The sequence below is a fragment of the Elgaria multicarinata genome, chromosome 3 (genome assembly GCF_023053635.1).
Source record: "Elgaria multicarinata webbii isolate HBS135686 ecotype San Diego chromosome 3, rElgMul1.1.pri, whole genome shotgun sequence".
Taxonomy (NCBI): domain Eukaryota; kingdom Metazoa; phylum Chordata; class Lepidosauria; order Squamata; family Anguidae; genus Elgaria; species Elgaria multicarinata.
In genome coordinates, this window is record NC_086173.1 from 50,148,973 (window position 1) to 50,163,895 (window position 14,923).

Below are 14,923 nucleotides of genomic sequence, written 5' to 3' on the forward strand. Positions count from 1 at the left end.
AAGCCTACAGCACTTGGCCATCCTGCATTATCCTATATAGTTCCCTTACCTTAGCGGTCTGAGAGTTCGCAGCAGCCTTAAGACTCGTAGCATTCCAAGGATTTTTGTGCCACTGTCAGAAACCATTGAAACCAGGATGTCAACCACAGAGATGAGAACCAGCACCCCGTCCAGCAAATTCCAACTGCTTCTCAAGTATGCTTTCTCACCAAAGCACAAGCCTAGCGCCACCACCTGCCAGGAGGCCAAATTGCAACAAAACATAAGTGATTCAGCCAATACATTTTGCAGTATTTTTTTTTTAATTGTTTCACAAGCATACATAACATAAAAAACATTACATAAAATACAAACATGCAGGGGGAAAAGAAGAAGAAAAAAAGAGAGAAAAGCAAAGATAAGAAGAAAAAGAAGAAAAAATGGGGGGGGGAAAGGAAAAAGAACACAAAGGTTAAGGTGTATTTTTGGCTCTCTACATATCATGAATGTGAATTATATTCTCTCATTACTTATTTACATTTAACACAATAATCAAATTCTTTTCTTTCTTCTAACTTAACTATATCTCATACACTGAATCCACAGACAAATACATAATTTCTCTCTGTTTCTTGCAAAAATTCTATCAGATGTGCTGTGTTAAGAGCATGGAATAAATATAAACCAAGGTTCGGTCAGAAAATACCACTTTGGGTGTCTACCCAGGAGGCTATTCATAGGAGGGAATTGACATCTATGCATAAATGGTTAACATACAATGATGTATTAGAAATGTCACAAGATGAATGTAAATTAAAACCAAGGGAGGAATTGCTGAAAGAAGGTCATATATGTCAGCCAATACATTTTGAAGGCCTTACTTACAGATATGTGACTGCAAATGCATTGGCTTCCCAGTTAAAGTAACACAAGTTAGCCAAACCTGCAAAGTGCTGTAATTTAAGGTTCATTAAAATAACTGTGCAGAAACATCCCACATTGTCCTTTTAATATTTGATGCATTTTTAATGCAGCTAAAACCTCATTGTGCAGGCATGCTTGTAATAATGTATAGCAATTACATAAAAGGATGGCACACGTAATTGTTTTTACAGCAGAGAGAAATGGCTACGAAGCTGAAGACAAAAGGATTCAAACAAATTTTAGGTAAAACAAGGAAGGAGGCCACAAGAGCTTCCAAAATCCAAAATCTTTGAGAGATTCCTAACTTCTTCCTAGACTTTGGTGGGAGTGGGAGAGGGATATTTTCTTCACAAGTTCCTTGGTAAGTGTTTTAAAAGAATGTATAGAATAGAAAGAGAGAGAGAGAGAGAGGGAGAGGGAGAGAGAGAGTGAAAAAAGTCCTCATGGAATATGCTTTAGAAACCCATGGAACATGATAAGCTGCTACAGAGGGTCTCAGATTCAAGCGGTCAAAGATGGATGCAACCGACAGTAGTACATATTCCATTGTTTATATCCCATAATAAATTTAGGCTTTAACATAATTGTCACAATCTGTAGCTTTTGTATTTCATTTCCCCCGAGCTCTCTGCTTATAACTCTACCCCCATCCCCTAACACAACAACCATGTTGTAGCCAACTTAGAATAAAATTTCATGCATCTGATGAAAGAGTCTATGAAAGTTTATGCCAGAATAATTTTGTTAATATTTAAGGTACTGTAACACTCTTCGTTGTTTTTATTGCAATAGGCTGATGCAGCTACCCCTCTGGAGATTGAAACAAGAACTTCATAATGACTCTGAGATATAATAGGCTGAGAGACAGTGATGCACAAATTCGCCCAATGAATGGGAATTTGAACACAACCTTCCCAACATCCAAGCCCAACACTCTAGCTGCTGCACCATACTAGCTCTGCCAACTGCTCTTCTACATCTTCTACTACTGTTCCCCCCCCCTCTGCAACGAGAACTGAATATTCTGTTCCCTGCAAGATGTTGCCAATGTCATTCAAGATGAGTTATGTTTTTCTCTGGAAGCTTAACTGTATCTCTGCACAGATCCATCCTTAATTTGCCATCTCAAAAGCAATCTTAACATCCTCGGCCAATAGTGCTGTTAAAACATTTAATGCATAATTGTTTGTACATTATCTGGAAAGAATAACCTCCAGCCTCAGTTTAGAAACTAAAGGCTGCTTATAGGTAGGCCAGAAGTATGGTATGATATATAGATGGATAGATGCCTTTGGCATAACTGCCATGTCCCCAAGTCCTTCTGTAACTAAACCTGAGGATGTGTAACTGTAGAAAGGCATATTTGTCTCCTGCTTGCTCCTGCCTCTGCTTCCAGCTCCATCTGTTGTTTCCCTGCCTTAAATAATACATTGGAAGCTGACTGAGCAAGTACCATGCACACTGCTGGCATTGCCGTCATCGTCATCGTCATCATCATCAGGGGAGAATTGTGGTGGGGCATTTTATGAAACATCTTGCTTAGGAATACATCATATCCTCTCCAGGATGATAACATCTTTAGTAAAAAAAAATTGAGTCCTACTGTAATTTTAGTTGTGCGTTTCAGTCCTGCTGAAGTATATACTTTGGTTGACAAAGGATTCACTTATTGGAATCTCTCCTTTGCACTGCTAAATTTGTCAAGCAGGTAAAATCAGGTCTCTGAAACTTGTTGCACAGCAGAGAATCTTGAACCTATGCAGAATATGAGGTCATGAAAATCATTTTGCTTATTTAAAAACAAGTTGCTAGCCTCCGTAATGGTTATGGAATACACCCTAGAAATATGAGTCTACCACTCCCAGAGTGCATATGAGTTTCAATTACACACAGAGTTTTTTGCATTTGCATACTAGGAATCCCATGCTCCTGGGAAACTCCATGGACAGACAGGCACACACCTTGGATGGATGGGATGGATAGGGAAGTTGCACACCATCAGACTTTGGGGTGAGCTGTAATGGTCAGAAGACCAAATGACAATTTACCTTTATGGTCATTTCAGCCAGAAAGATTGCTGTGAAAATATAGTTGGAGAGTGTGAGGAAAATCCGCTCCTATTTAAGAGAGAGAGAGAGAGAGAAAATGAGAATTGCGAGATTTTAACAATTTTGCTTACCAAGCTGTATATGTTTACGTACCTGCTAAATGTTTTCCTGCTTTCATGCTCAAACACCCATCAACATTTACTACCAAGGAAGGGAAAAAATCCAAATATGTATATGATAAAGCTTAATTTGTCTCTTTGCCTTTTCTAATATTCTTTTACCTGTATTAGCACCATGGACAGCTGCCAGCTCTCACATAATAGGATGCAAACCCGTTTTTCTCCAGTACAGTGTATTTACTAGTATTATCTCCAAGCATTTTCCACATTCCTAGAATGAACAGTACTGCTTGTACCAAGGAGTCCAGAATATATGGTGCTAATAGAAAGTGGAAGGTATCAGAAGTGGCAGGAGTTGAAGTGGTGTAGTTGCATGTCCTGGGGAATATCAGATCCTCTTAAATACATTGTTGAGAGCCTTGGCAGTGTGACTTGCTTTACAAATGAAATGAAAACCATCCTTCTGGTATGATGGGGTAAAACAGCCTTCCCCAACCTGGTGCCTCCAGAAGTATTGAACTACAACTCCCATCATTCCCAGCCAATGGAAGGAAGGAGCTCTTGTAAGGGAAGGGAAATCTAGATTCCACCCTGCTATTCACCACAGTGCAGTTGATGTCCACTTGACTTAGTGAAGAGAGTAAGAAAATAACTTAGGCTGCCATTCTATATACACTTACCAAGGAGTACCACTGAATTCAATGAAATGTACCTCTGAGTAGACATGCATAGGACTTCTCTGTTAGTGAAGGGAATGAGAAATATGTGTAAGATACAGATATATACCTTACACAAACGTGTGTGTGTGTGTGTGTGTGTGTGTGTAAGTCACATGTACGTTCTTCCTTTCTCCTCAGGTAATGAGGGGTTCCAGGAAGTCTCTACAGTGAGAACACTGGCAAATTTTGGTACCCTCATAAAAAGAAAAAAAAAAACCATACAGGCTGAAAGGAAATTATAGAAGTGAAGTTGGAAACAGAGTCAATGTTGCTTTCAATAAACCTCACTTTTTCTCTAGCCCTGTAGTCCTTCAGGGATATTTTATATTTCTCTCTGAGTGGTCTTTTTACCAGTGTGAATTGCACCACCCTGGATATAAGGGGCAGCTTGACTGTGGCAGTGGGGGGAAGCAGAACACAGGGACCAAAACTTATTGTTGTCTTTACATATCACTGTGAAATGCAACATGCTCAACAGGCCTGTTCTAATTCATTTTCATGAACCCCCTGTCATTTTAAGAACCCCCTGTCATTATTGAAGGTTACTTGAAGAGCCCAAGGCCATTGTGACAGTTCATACCTTAGCCAGAGTTCCTAGGTTCCCCCGGGGATCTAAGAAACCTCTCTGGATCACATTACCATGGGTAAATAAATAGGTTCTGATAACAGAAGTAGCTAGTGGAAACTACACTTTATTATAACAATCATGAAAAAAATGGCACTGTAGACTGTTTTCTCTGCAATCTCTGATTATGCCAAGAGAGAAAAAGATAAAATGCGATTGAAAATTCAAATGTGCTAGATCATGATTTACAGAGAATGACTCAGGAATCAGTAAATAGTCACTTCCTAGGCTGGCGGTCCATAATGAATCACATCTTACAGACTCCCGCTGTGACCACACAAGTTTTGCTAGGCAAACATTCCCGGACTTCCTTTGAGTACTGCACAAAAGGATGGCTCTACAAGTTCAGCAAGGCTGCCATGCAGATGAGCTGCTGGAGGCCAGGATAAAGCCCTACTTTAAGGGATGCCGATTCAATATTAATAGCAGACAGAAAAGGTTTGGGATAGGAGGCTCTTCTGTATGAAGTGCGCAGAAACATTTCAGTGCAATCTCTGCAGACCACAGGCAGAACTCTCAGGAAGGGATTTTCACATTGTCTAGAGGCAGAAGTGCCCACCCCCACATCTCTTCCCGCACTGGGGTGACAGGCTGGCTGGATCTGGGACAGGAAGAGAACTGGCTCGAGGCAGTTAGAAAATCCACATCTCTGGAAGGCAAAGAATAATTATTTGAGACAACTGAAGCTCAAATAATGTCTATTTTGGTTTCCAGGCAAAAATACTCTCACATGGAGAACCTGGTGCACAGCCCTGGCTCCCTTTGCGGTGGGGTGGGGGTGGGGGTCTTACACTGCCCTCCTTCCAGTACTTCCTTAGAAGACTTCTGCTATCCCCTGCCAGCCCATGACTCATGGTGAGGCTCCTCTTTTATCCCGCCTGTGCTATTCATTTCCATGGTTGTGCATCAATGCACTTTCATTCCAAGCCTCTCCCGTTTGTGCACACTTGTTTCTCAAGTCCTTCCTCCCCAATAAAAGCTTCATTGCTCCAAATATTTGTGGCATTTCTGTCCTCATCCACCTTGGTTCTCACTCAATCCTCCTGGTTTCCCTACTTCACCACTCTGATAATCCTCACCCCACAGCCCCTCTGGCCATAGTCCGAAATGTTTTAACCCTTTCTGTGCTTGTCTTTGATCCTCACCTCATGTTTCCTATTGCCTCCAGATCTAGGTCCTGCTCAAAAGGGAACTCCCTGAAACAAAATCCATTTCCTCCTGATACTTAAATGCCTTCTGTTTCATACTGTTTTCTGTGAAAACCTGTGTGCTCTGTCGACAGGCACCAATTCTATAATAATTTACCCTTAAAATGCTAATTCTAGACTTAGCAAAACTTCCTTAATTCTTCAGCAGGTCCTGCATGCAAAGAACAATTGCTAAATTCAACCAAACCAGATGTTAGTCTGGACATTTTTTTTGTTTAAATGTGTGTAGCAATTTCCTAACAGCCACCCCGACAACACATAATGGGGTAGGGCGGGGGGAGAATTTTTAAAAAATAGGCATCAGAAAGTTAATAAGGGCTTCCAAGCCCAAAATAGCTCTTGCTCTATCCAAATCACTCACGTAAATGTTGTTTTAAAAAGCCAGTTAATAGAGAACAGTGTCAATGCTTTCTCATTAGAAGGGTGTTCTTTCTTTAACAGTTTCAAGGGGTTTCATGCAAAGCCCTACTTGACAAAAGTCTGAAAACTCCCAGACTTAATAAAGAGCTTATTTAATTAACACACATGTTCGGTTTCTGCAAAAAAGGAATAGAAAGGGAAAAGCAGAGCCTTAAGTCTGTTTTATGCCACAGGCCAATGTGGATCCTGCAATAGTCTAAAACAAAAATACATGCTTTACCAGTTAAGGTAAGGTGGTCACCTTATGGCCCTCTCAAAAGCCCTGTGGCAACAGTGATCTGCAGCCTCCTGGTCAAGGAGGAATAGGGAGTTGTGGGTTAAGAAATATAAGAGGATTGCAGAAGGAGATAGACAGACAGAATGGATGGCAGAGAGAGAGAGAGACAGCCCATTTTGGCTCTAGCTCTTCCCATTACTGGCTTCAACCCAAGGGAATGTGGCCTTCAAGAGAAAAAAGATCCCCCACGCCTGACTTATAGAAATCTTGGTTTGATGATAGGTCAGGTCTGAAGCAGCTAAGCTGTAAACCATATCTGGAGATGCTCCACTGAAACCTATGGGGCATATGATCCAGTAAGACAGAAGCTTTGGTGAACATTTGGTGATCTGAGAACCTAATTTGGTGCACACTTATTTGTAAGCAAATCCCACTCAACTCACAGGGCATACACATATAAAACTATAGAATTAATTTTGGTGTAGCTGCTTCTGGTGATTAACTGTAACTTACATTTTAAATCCTGCCACCCTCCCCCAGTTTAAAAAGCAGCATGGACAGACTGGTGCTGGGAGCTACTCCTGCGACGATGTTGACAAGGCAGAATGAGTGTGAAGGTATGCTTGCAGATGAAGATGGCAGAGAAATCCGCAATGGATTCAATTGAGTTCGTAATTCTCTGAATCTGACCTGCAGATTCTTTAGGGGACCGGCTTTTTCTCAGTCATGCAGACTTGCGGAGCGATTTTTCACTTTTGGGAAGGAATAGCGCTAATGCACATTTGTGCAAGTGTGCATTCACTCTAATGGGAATTAGTGCAAGTCCAATGAAATTCTGGTTAAAATAATCCAGCTCCATCAAGGAGTGGATGACACCTGACTATCTGTGAAACACAGACGGAAGGGATTTAACAAAATCTCTACGTCCTTAGTACCACATCCTCAGAGAATGCATGGGGTTGTAGTTTTGTCAATATAGTTTGGGTAAAAAAACACCCTGAAATCTATTTCTAGCATTTTTTTGTTTGGTAAGGTGGCCCGGGTTTGAATCCTGGCACAGACGTGCCCCATGTCAATAACCCTACTACTTGTACCCAAACATGTCACTAACTGTACATCTTGGTTCAGTTCAAAATACAGAAATTTCAATGCCAGTACTCTGAATTTGAAACATTTCAGTAGTAGAGGGCATAGTCCTCACTGCTCGGAAGCTTCCAAGAGTCCTATGCTCTGCTGGGTTGAAGCCGGCAAGGCAGGGAGAGTGATCTTGTGATCTCCTTTATTTTCGCTAGATGGGCTTTTCAGCTCATCTAGCAAGGGCACTTTGGAGTGGGAGAGCAGGAAGCTGGAGGAGGCTTAGTATCCTAACCTGTCCGGTCTCCTCCCCTCCCTACCCACTGCAATGCCCTCCTTTCCCCCTGACCTCAGAGGCAGCTTGCATGGTTTTTTGGCAGTGAGAAGATGGGGCTCAGATCTCTGATCCCCCCTTCCGAGGTCAGAGCATTGTCTCCGACCTTGGAAAGGATTTTCTGAGCCATCCTATGGTCCCCGGGATGTTCACTCAGGATCATAGAATTGCTCTGTCATTTCATATTAAAATTTCATAGACCTTCAGAGGACCCAAATGGGTGTTTTACATCTAACTTGTCAACTTTGAATTTAAAATCAGTTTAAAAAATATATTCATAAACATCCAGATACAATGTCTGAAACTCACATCAGTTCATTTAATTGAAGGGTTGAAATTCACTCATTTAATTGGATTTAACAATTCAAAAGGTTTTGCTTTCTTTCTGCTCTGGTTTTAGGCTGAAGGAAGAGGAAATCATAGGGATGAAGGCTGAATAGCCTTGCACAACATTAGAGAGAAGTGACTCACAGATAGTTGTGTGTGTGTTGTCTATCAACCCCTATTTTTGCATCTCTGAAACTGCAATCCTAAGCATACTTACCAGGATGTAAGCCCCATTGAACTCAGTGGGACTTATGTCCGAGTAAACATGAATAGGATCAGGCAGCAAGAAACTGAAATAAAATAATAGAACAATCAGATTAATGTGCTTATCTGGTTGGTATTTAATTTACAGACACTGTTGCTATGAAGATCTGGCTTGGAAAAAATAATTATGCAAATCTATCAAAATAAATGTTGCAGAGAACTAGAACGAAGATGTTTGTTCGTATCAAAACAAAGATGAAAAAAAAGGGGGAGAAAAAAGTAGTGCAAAAAGAGCCGTTCCTTTTTCTCCCCAAATGCCAACACAGAACAGATGGAAAGGACCAAAACCCAACATTACACCAAGAAAGCAAAAAAAAAAAAAAAAGTGTTTGAATGTTTATTGGAGAGGAAAATTGTGACAGATGCCATAGCTGTGTCAAGTATTAAAGCAAGCCGGTTCTGCCTTGGGAAAAAGGATGCTAAAAAAATAGAGGGGTGGGAGTGGGAAGGGAGTTTTGATGCCTTCAACACATGGATGTTGTTCTTGGATGTTGCAGAGCAGCATAAAAGACAGCTTGGCAGGGGTAACAGGAATAGCAGGGAAAGCCCTTTTCACTCCCAGCTGGGAAGAAGCATTTATTGCTCAAATTAATGACATGCAGGTGAAGAACGGAAACCTCCCCCTCCCCCACTTCATCCAATAGCCAATTATAAACAGACGAGGTCTAATCTTCGTTTACAGTCAAAATGCATAGACGAAGAGCAGGGCAAGCATATAGCCTGTTCTGCCTAAATGCAAACCCAGAGGTCAATTCTGCATCCACAACAGGCAGGTGCAGAACTACGTTGCTGGAGCCGGGCATCAGATCTACAAGCTCTGCCAGGGTGGGAACTGAAGCCAGTTTTGCAACACAGTGTGCGCACACATTAGGAGTGGAAAGCAGTGATTTGGCTTTGGATGGAGAGATGGCTTAGGAATTCAAGGTGCTGATGTTGCCTGGATACTAGCACAGCCTGGAAGCTTGTTTCTGTGACCACATAATGCCTGCTCAGATCTGTACACTTGTAAAAACAAAACAAATCAAAACAGGCTTTCATTATGCCACCCCCACCCCCACCCCCATGTCTAGCTCTCTCAGTCCTCCCAAGGAAGCTAGTCTTGGAAAGCCTGCCTTGAATTTCTCAACACATGGGAATAGAGAAGTATTTAGAAAACAAGGGTGCTTACACTCATTTGTTTAGATGTGTGAAACAGTGGCGTTGGAAGGGTTACACATGCATCAGTTCTTAAGAGAAAGGTTGGCTTCTGCAAATAGGTTGAATAAAAAAAAAGTGCATTTCTCCTTGAACTAGTTGTTCGTTCATCTTTCCCATGTTACATGTTCATGACCTTAGAAGCACAGGCATGCACACTCAAAACTTGGAGAAGCTACATGAAAACTGCAGCCTTCTGGCTTTCCATAGCATGCGCTCATCCTTAGATAATAATCAGGCAGAGATGGTATGCTGAGGCAGTTGCCTACATTGGCTCTGATTTCTTGCTAAGACTATTTTCTAGCATAAGTCAGAGGAATTTAACTTTAAGGCAATTTCCCCTTTTTGCACCAGCTGAGATTAGCATCGCCCACCCCACCTTGATTGATGGCAAGAGCAGACGTGTATAAAAGTCCAACAGCTGGAGCACTGAAGAGGCTGCAGGCCTGGGATGGAATTTATACCCCTCTGGTGGACAGGAGGAGAAGGCTCACTCAAGTCTGCCCCAAGCCCCACCCCCAAAGCACTAACCAGCACTCTGATTGGCTCCCTGGGAGCAGGCCCTGGCCTGCAACCTGTGTTCTCTGTGGTGCTACATTGAGGCATTGTGACTGTCACTGCTCCCCATCCCAGCTGCCTGCCCCACAAATTGGGGGTCCTCCAAAGGCCAGGATCCCTAGTTTATTCCCCTTTTTTGCCAGCTGAGATTAGCCCCTCCCCGCCGAGACTGACGGCAAAAGCAGATATTGCTATAAGTCCGACATTAGCTCGACCTGCTCGACAAGGTGGTAACACGATTGGCTACTACTCACAGCGCTGTGTGGCTCAATTTTGGGACGTTCCATCGCAATGGTGATGCAGTTCAGAAAAATTATAACCAAGACGATATGATCAAACATCTTGTGACTGATGATTTTATTGCATATCACACGAAATCTGGATGAAAGAGGAAAAGAAGACAGAGGTAGCCGTTGTAACTGCGAGTCTTATAAATGGAGACTGCTGTTCCTTTCTAAAGCAGATGGTTAGAACAATCCTTCCCCACTCTCGTAGGAAATTGAATCCCCACCAGTACTCATGCTTTGATTAGGGCTGAAAGTGTAATTGCTATTAACTGTTTGGGAACAGAGCTTCCTTGACGGGCACAACTCTCCTCTCAAACATCTCTTTCTTGCAAAGCTTTTCCAAGGAATGCACCCATCTCTCCACCTCTGCCTCCCTCTCTCTTTCTCAAAGATTCCCACTGCCAGCAACATCACACTCGTTATACTTCATTAGCCCCAACTTTTGTGCCACGGGAGAACTGCTCGCATGCCATGAGAAATTCATGCATTAATTCATTCATTAATGGCTCTTGTGAGCCCAAAATAGCCACCCCTAGAGAAGGCTGCCAGCTGTGTCTCTCTGCATGATTCCCTACTTTGGCTCGGTCTCCTTCCAATTGGCCACTGCTCGAGACAGGCAATCAATTTTGCTGTACAACGGGGTCATTCGTTCACTTGTGATACAGAGAGGCAGCAGCGTGACTCACCCTTAGAAGATGCTGCCCGCTGAGTCTCTGCAGGACTCACTGGTCTGTGCGTGCCACTTTCCAATCAAAGGCAAGGCCAGATTAACCAACCATGCAGAAACATGGGGGAGGGGCTGGATCCTCAGTGGAAGGGCAATTCCTTCTCTTAAAAATCAAGCAAACCTTTTTGGGTGTGCAAGCAAAGGACACTTTATATTTTAATTTTGTTTGTTCATTTTGATTGGCTGGTCTCCATAAGCCCCTTGAGTGCATCAAACTTTCACATTGCAAAACAAATTATAGTGATTTGAAGCTCCTCCAGATTTAAATCAAAAGGATCCACACTTATCCTGTGATAAACATACGAGAAACAGGCAACTGTATTCTTCAGCATCCTACTTGAAAAGCGCAACGCAGAGATTATAGCTTTGATGATCTCTCTCTTTTTCTCTTCTTGAATAGCCTGATAGGACTAAACAGAACGGAAAGAACCGAATCTACCTCTACTTTGAGAGGTGACTCTATGCTCACCAAAGATTCATTGTTCACCACCATGTGTACCTGTGTGTTTCCCTCAGTGGGCCAAACAGCACCTTTGGGGAGAGCAGTTATGGCCAGGAAAAGAGTGAGTAGAGGACAGGGCTCACCCTTTCTCCCCCAGCAGTGTTGTCATATTCTCACTCACCCACCCTGCCCAAGTTGCTTTACCTTTGAAAACCCCCACAGGAGATCCAGTCACCGATCTCCCAACATTAAATCTAACTTGGCCCTTAGTTCCTATTTAAAGAATGGCATTTGTTGTTGTTCAAGGCCAATGGGGTGTTACAAAAACATTACTAAATGTATAACTGATTGTAAATGCTTCTATGGAAGCCTCATGTGAAGCCAGGGAAGGTTCCAGGAAAACATCGCCAGATGGCCAAATGACTGTGTGGCACCCTCTCTAGCGTTCCAGTGATACAGATTTGCTGCAGCTGCTCAGGTAGCAATATCATGGCAGTTTTCCAATGGTTTTGGGGAAAAAATCCCGCTTAAACAGTAGTTCTGAATGATGATATCTCAGGGATGCGTCTAGCATCACAGGAATGAGATATGAGATGTTATTTTGGTACATCCGTATATATTTCCATGGCCACATAGAGGATTAGTTTGGAAATGTGTGAAGTGAAATACAAATAGAGATGGGGGAAAGCTAACTGCTTCTTTTCCAGAAGATATTAGGAAGCTGCCTTATACCAAGCCAGACCACTGGTCAATCTAGCTCACTACCATCTACATCAAGGATAGGAATTCTAGATGTTTTGGACTACAGCTTCCATCAGATCCAGCCAGCATGGCCAAGAATTGTAATTGGGGTTATGGGAATTGTAGTCCAAAACTTCTGGAGGGCACCAGGTTACCTGCCCCTGGACTACATTGACTGACCGCCACTCTCCAAGGTTTCAGACAGGAGTTTTGTCAGCCCTATCTGGAGATGCCAGGGTTTGAACCTGCAACCTTTTGCATGCAAAGCAGGTGCTCTATCACAATGAGCTATAGTGCTTCTCTGATTCTGTGGATCAAATGGCTGGGCATTCACAACCTGAATTCCACTTTGTTTGTATTTAGTGGGAACCAGGAGGTTCTTGTCTGCACAGAAGACTTTGAAACTATGATACAACCATTCCGGGTTCTGGAAAGTTTCTGCTCCATTCCAGTGAATCATGGAAAAATTAATTTATATAATACTGCTTGGAGAATTCATATCTCTTGATGGAACATGGATTTCATTTGGTACGTCTTGAGAAGATGGGGACAGCCTCGGCATAGTGAGGGGAGTAGGGGCCAATGGGTAGAGGATGAGACAAAAAGGAAAAAAGGGGCTGGATTTGGTCTTGAGAAGTAATTCAGAAATGGTTACTGCTGCTGCTACTGCTTGCTGTTCCGAAATATATGACTAATGATAGTACATAATTGCCAGGGAAGAGTCTTCGCATCCCAACTAATACAGAATTTCTTTTTAGTTGTCTTATAACAGACCACCACCACAACCCTGAATGTTTACTGAGTGAAAAGGAGAAGGCAATTACATATAAGATAGCCTTGTTAGAGGAGCTGTAACAAAAATTATAGAAACGTTTGTTAAGGCAATGTTATGGATTCTCAGGTTGATTCTTGCATGTGATTGCTGTACCAGGTCAGACAACAGCCCAACTAGCCTTAGATGCTCTACTCTGACCAGCAGCAATGGCTCTCCTGGGTCTCAAGCAGAAAAGGGTCTTTCCTAACACCTACGATCTGGTCCTTATTTTTTAAACTGGGGATGCTGAAACCTTCTGCATGCAAAGCATGTGCTCTACCACTGAGCAATGGTCCTGCCCCAATCTTCTTAGCAGTTACGTTCTGTAGCAAAGGCTATAAAATATATTAGGCCATAGCTAGACCTAAGGTTTAACCCTGGATCATCCAGGGGTCAAACCTGTTCATCTAGGTGACACACAGGGGATCCAGTGCTCAGGCAGGGGCGAACCCTGGATGAGCCCAGGATAAACCTTAGGTCTAGCTGTGGCCTTTGTTGACTTCAGAGGTGCTGGGTGCAGGCAGCTACTGGTAGCTCAAGCTCACATCTTTTAACTGACCGCACCTGCTAGATCTTTTTTCTTTTTTCTTTGGCAACAATTCTGCAGGAATTCTATGACTGCCACACCCGGCAAACATTTGAGCACAGAATCCATGACCCTTGCTGCCACATGATTATAAATCGAATTAAGTTGCCTTACTTGGACTGAGGAGCAAAGATGTAGACAGACCAGGAATCTCTTTCTTTGCACCAGGTGGGGAGCCGTGCCCTTATCCAAGCCTTCATGCGGTCCTTTTTACTCTTAAAGAGAGAGACAGACATACAGAAATTCAGAACTTTCACCCTGAGGTATCCCTTGGTAACTCTAAATGGTTGCAGCAGCCATTAAAAACCAGGATCTGAAACCTGAACATCAGACAGGCAAAAAGCTCTTCTGATCCTTTAATTCCAATCTTTCCCCATCAGTCCTAAAGATATCTCGCAGGTCTGCAAGCTGGAGGTCATCCCTGAATGGGACATCTCAGATGTAAAACAAAGACTAAAACAATGAATCTGACTGTGTGGAGATGTAGCCCATGCTGTGTTGTTCAAGAATGGATTAATGATATCTAACATTACAGGCAGGCTGCTCCATTTACAGAAGCCGCGCAAAGAGGTAGGTGGCTGAGAGGGAGTATAGGTTTAGAGAAATTTATTGCAGAGACATGCACCGCTGTGCACAGTATCTGCTTAAAGACCACTCCAACACAGCAATGGCACTTTAGAAGCAAGCCACCGGGAGGAAAACACAGACATAGCCACTAAGGCAGAATAAATACCATTGTCTCTGCCTCTCAGATAGTATCAAAACACAAAAAATGTCAAGATATTACTCCATAGCAAAAATGGCATTTGGTAAACAGATAAGAGGGAAATCTATCAGGAAAATATAAACAGGCATTTTATTGAATATAGAAGTTACTACTATGCCACCTCATGATCACCACCCCACCCCACCCCACAGAGGAGAGGAGTAACAAAAACAGCAACACCAGAATTCTCAAGACTCCTGTGTGGTCTAAGGTAAAGGCTCTATGGCAGCCTTCCCCAACCTGGGGCCCTCCAGATGTTTTGGATGACAACTCCCAGTATTCATGAGTAGTGTCCATGCTGGCAGGGGCTGATGAGAGTTGAGGTCCAAAACATCTGGCAGACCAGGTTAGGAAAGGCTGCTCTGCGGCAATGCTCCACCTGTTCTCAAGGGACACACAGGGACAAATTTTACATAGGGATACATTTTACAGGTAGGCAGTTGTCAAGATATGCATTCACAGGAACATTATAACACTTAAATTGGAGCTGAGAGCCATTTTGATGTAGCAGTTAGGGTGCTGGACTATATTCTGAGTTCAGATCCTTACT

The 14,923-nt window shown here is 42.7% G+C and overlaps 1 protein-coding gene across 1 annotated transcript in view; it reads right to left on the reverse strand.

The window, feature by feature from the left end:
- CACNA1G (calcium voltage-gated channel subunit alpha1 G) overlaps positions 1-14,923 on the reverse strand; it is a 392,734-nt gene that overhangs the window by 70,753 nt on the left and 307,058 nt on the right. Inside the window, exons 18-21 of the mRNA XM_063120222.1 lie at positions 13,722-13,822; positions 10,265-10,388; positions 2,952-3,020; positions 50-234 (exon numbers count right to left, since the gene is read on the reverse strand). Of these exons, the coding sequence (XP_062976292.1) occupies positions 50-234; positions 2,952-3,020; positions 10,265-10,388; positions 13,722-13,822 (479 nt within the window). The remainder of the gene's footprint in view (positions 1-49; positions 235-2,951; positions 3,021-10,264; positions 10,389-13,721; positions 13,823-14,923) is intronic.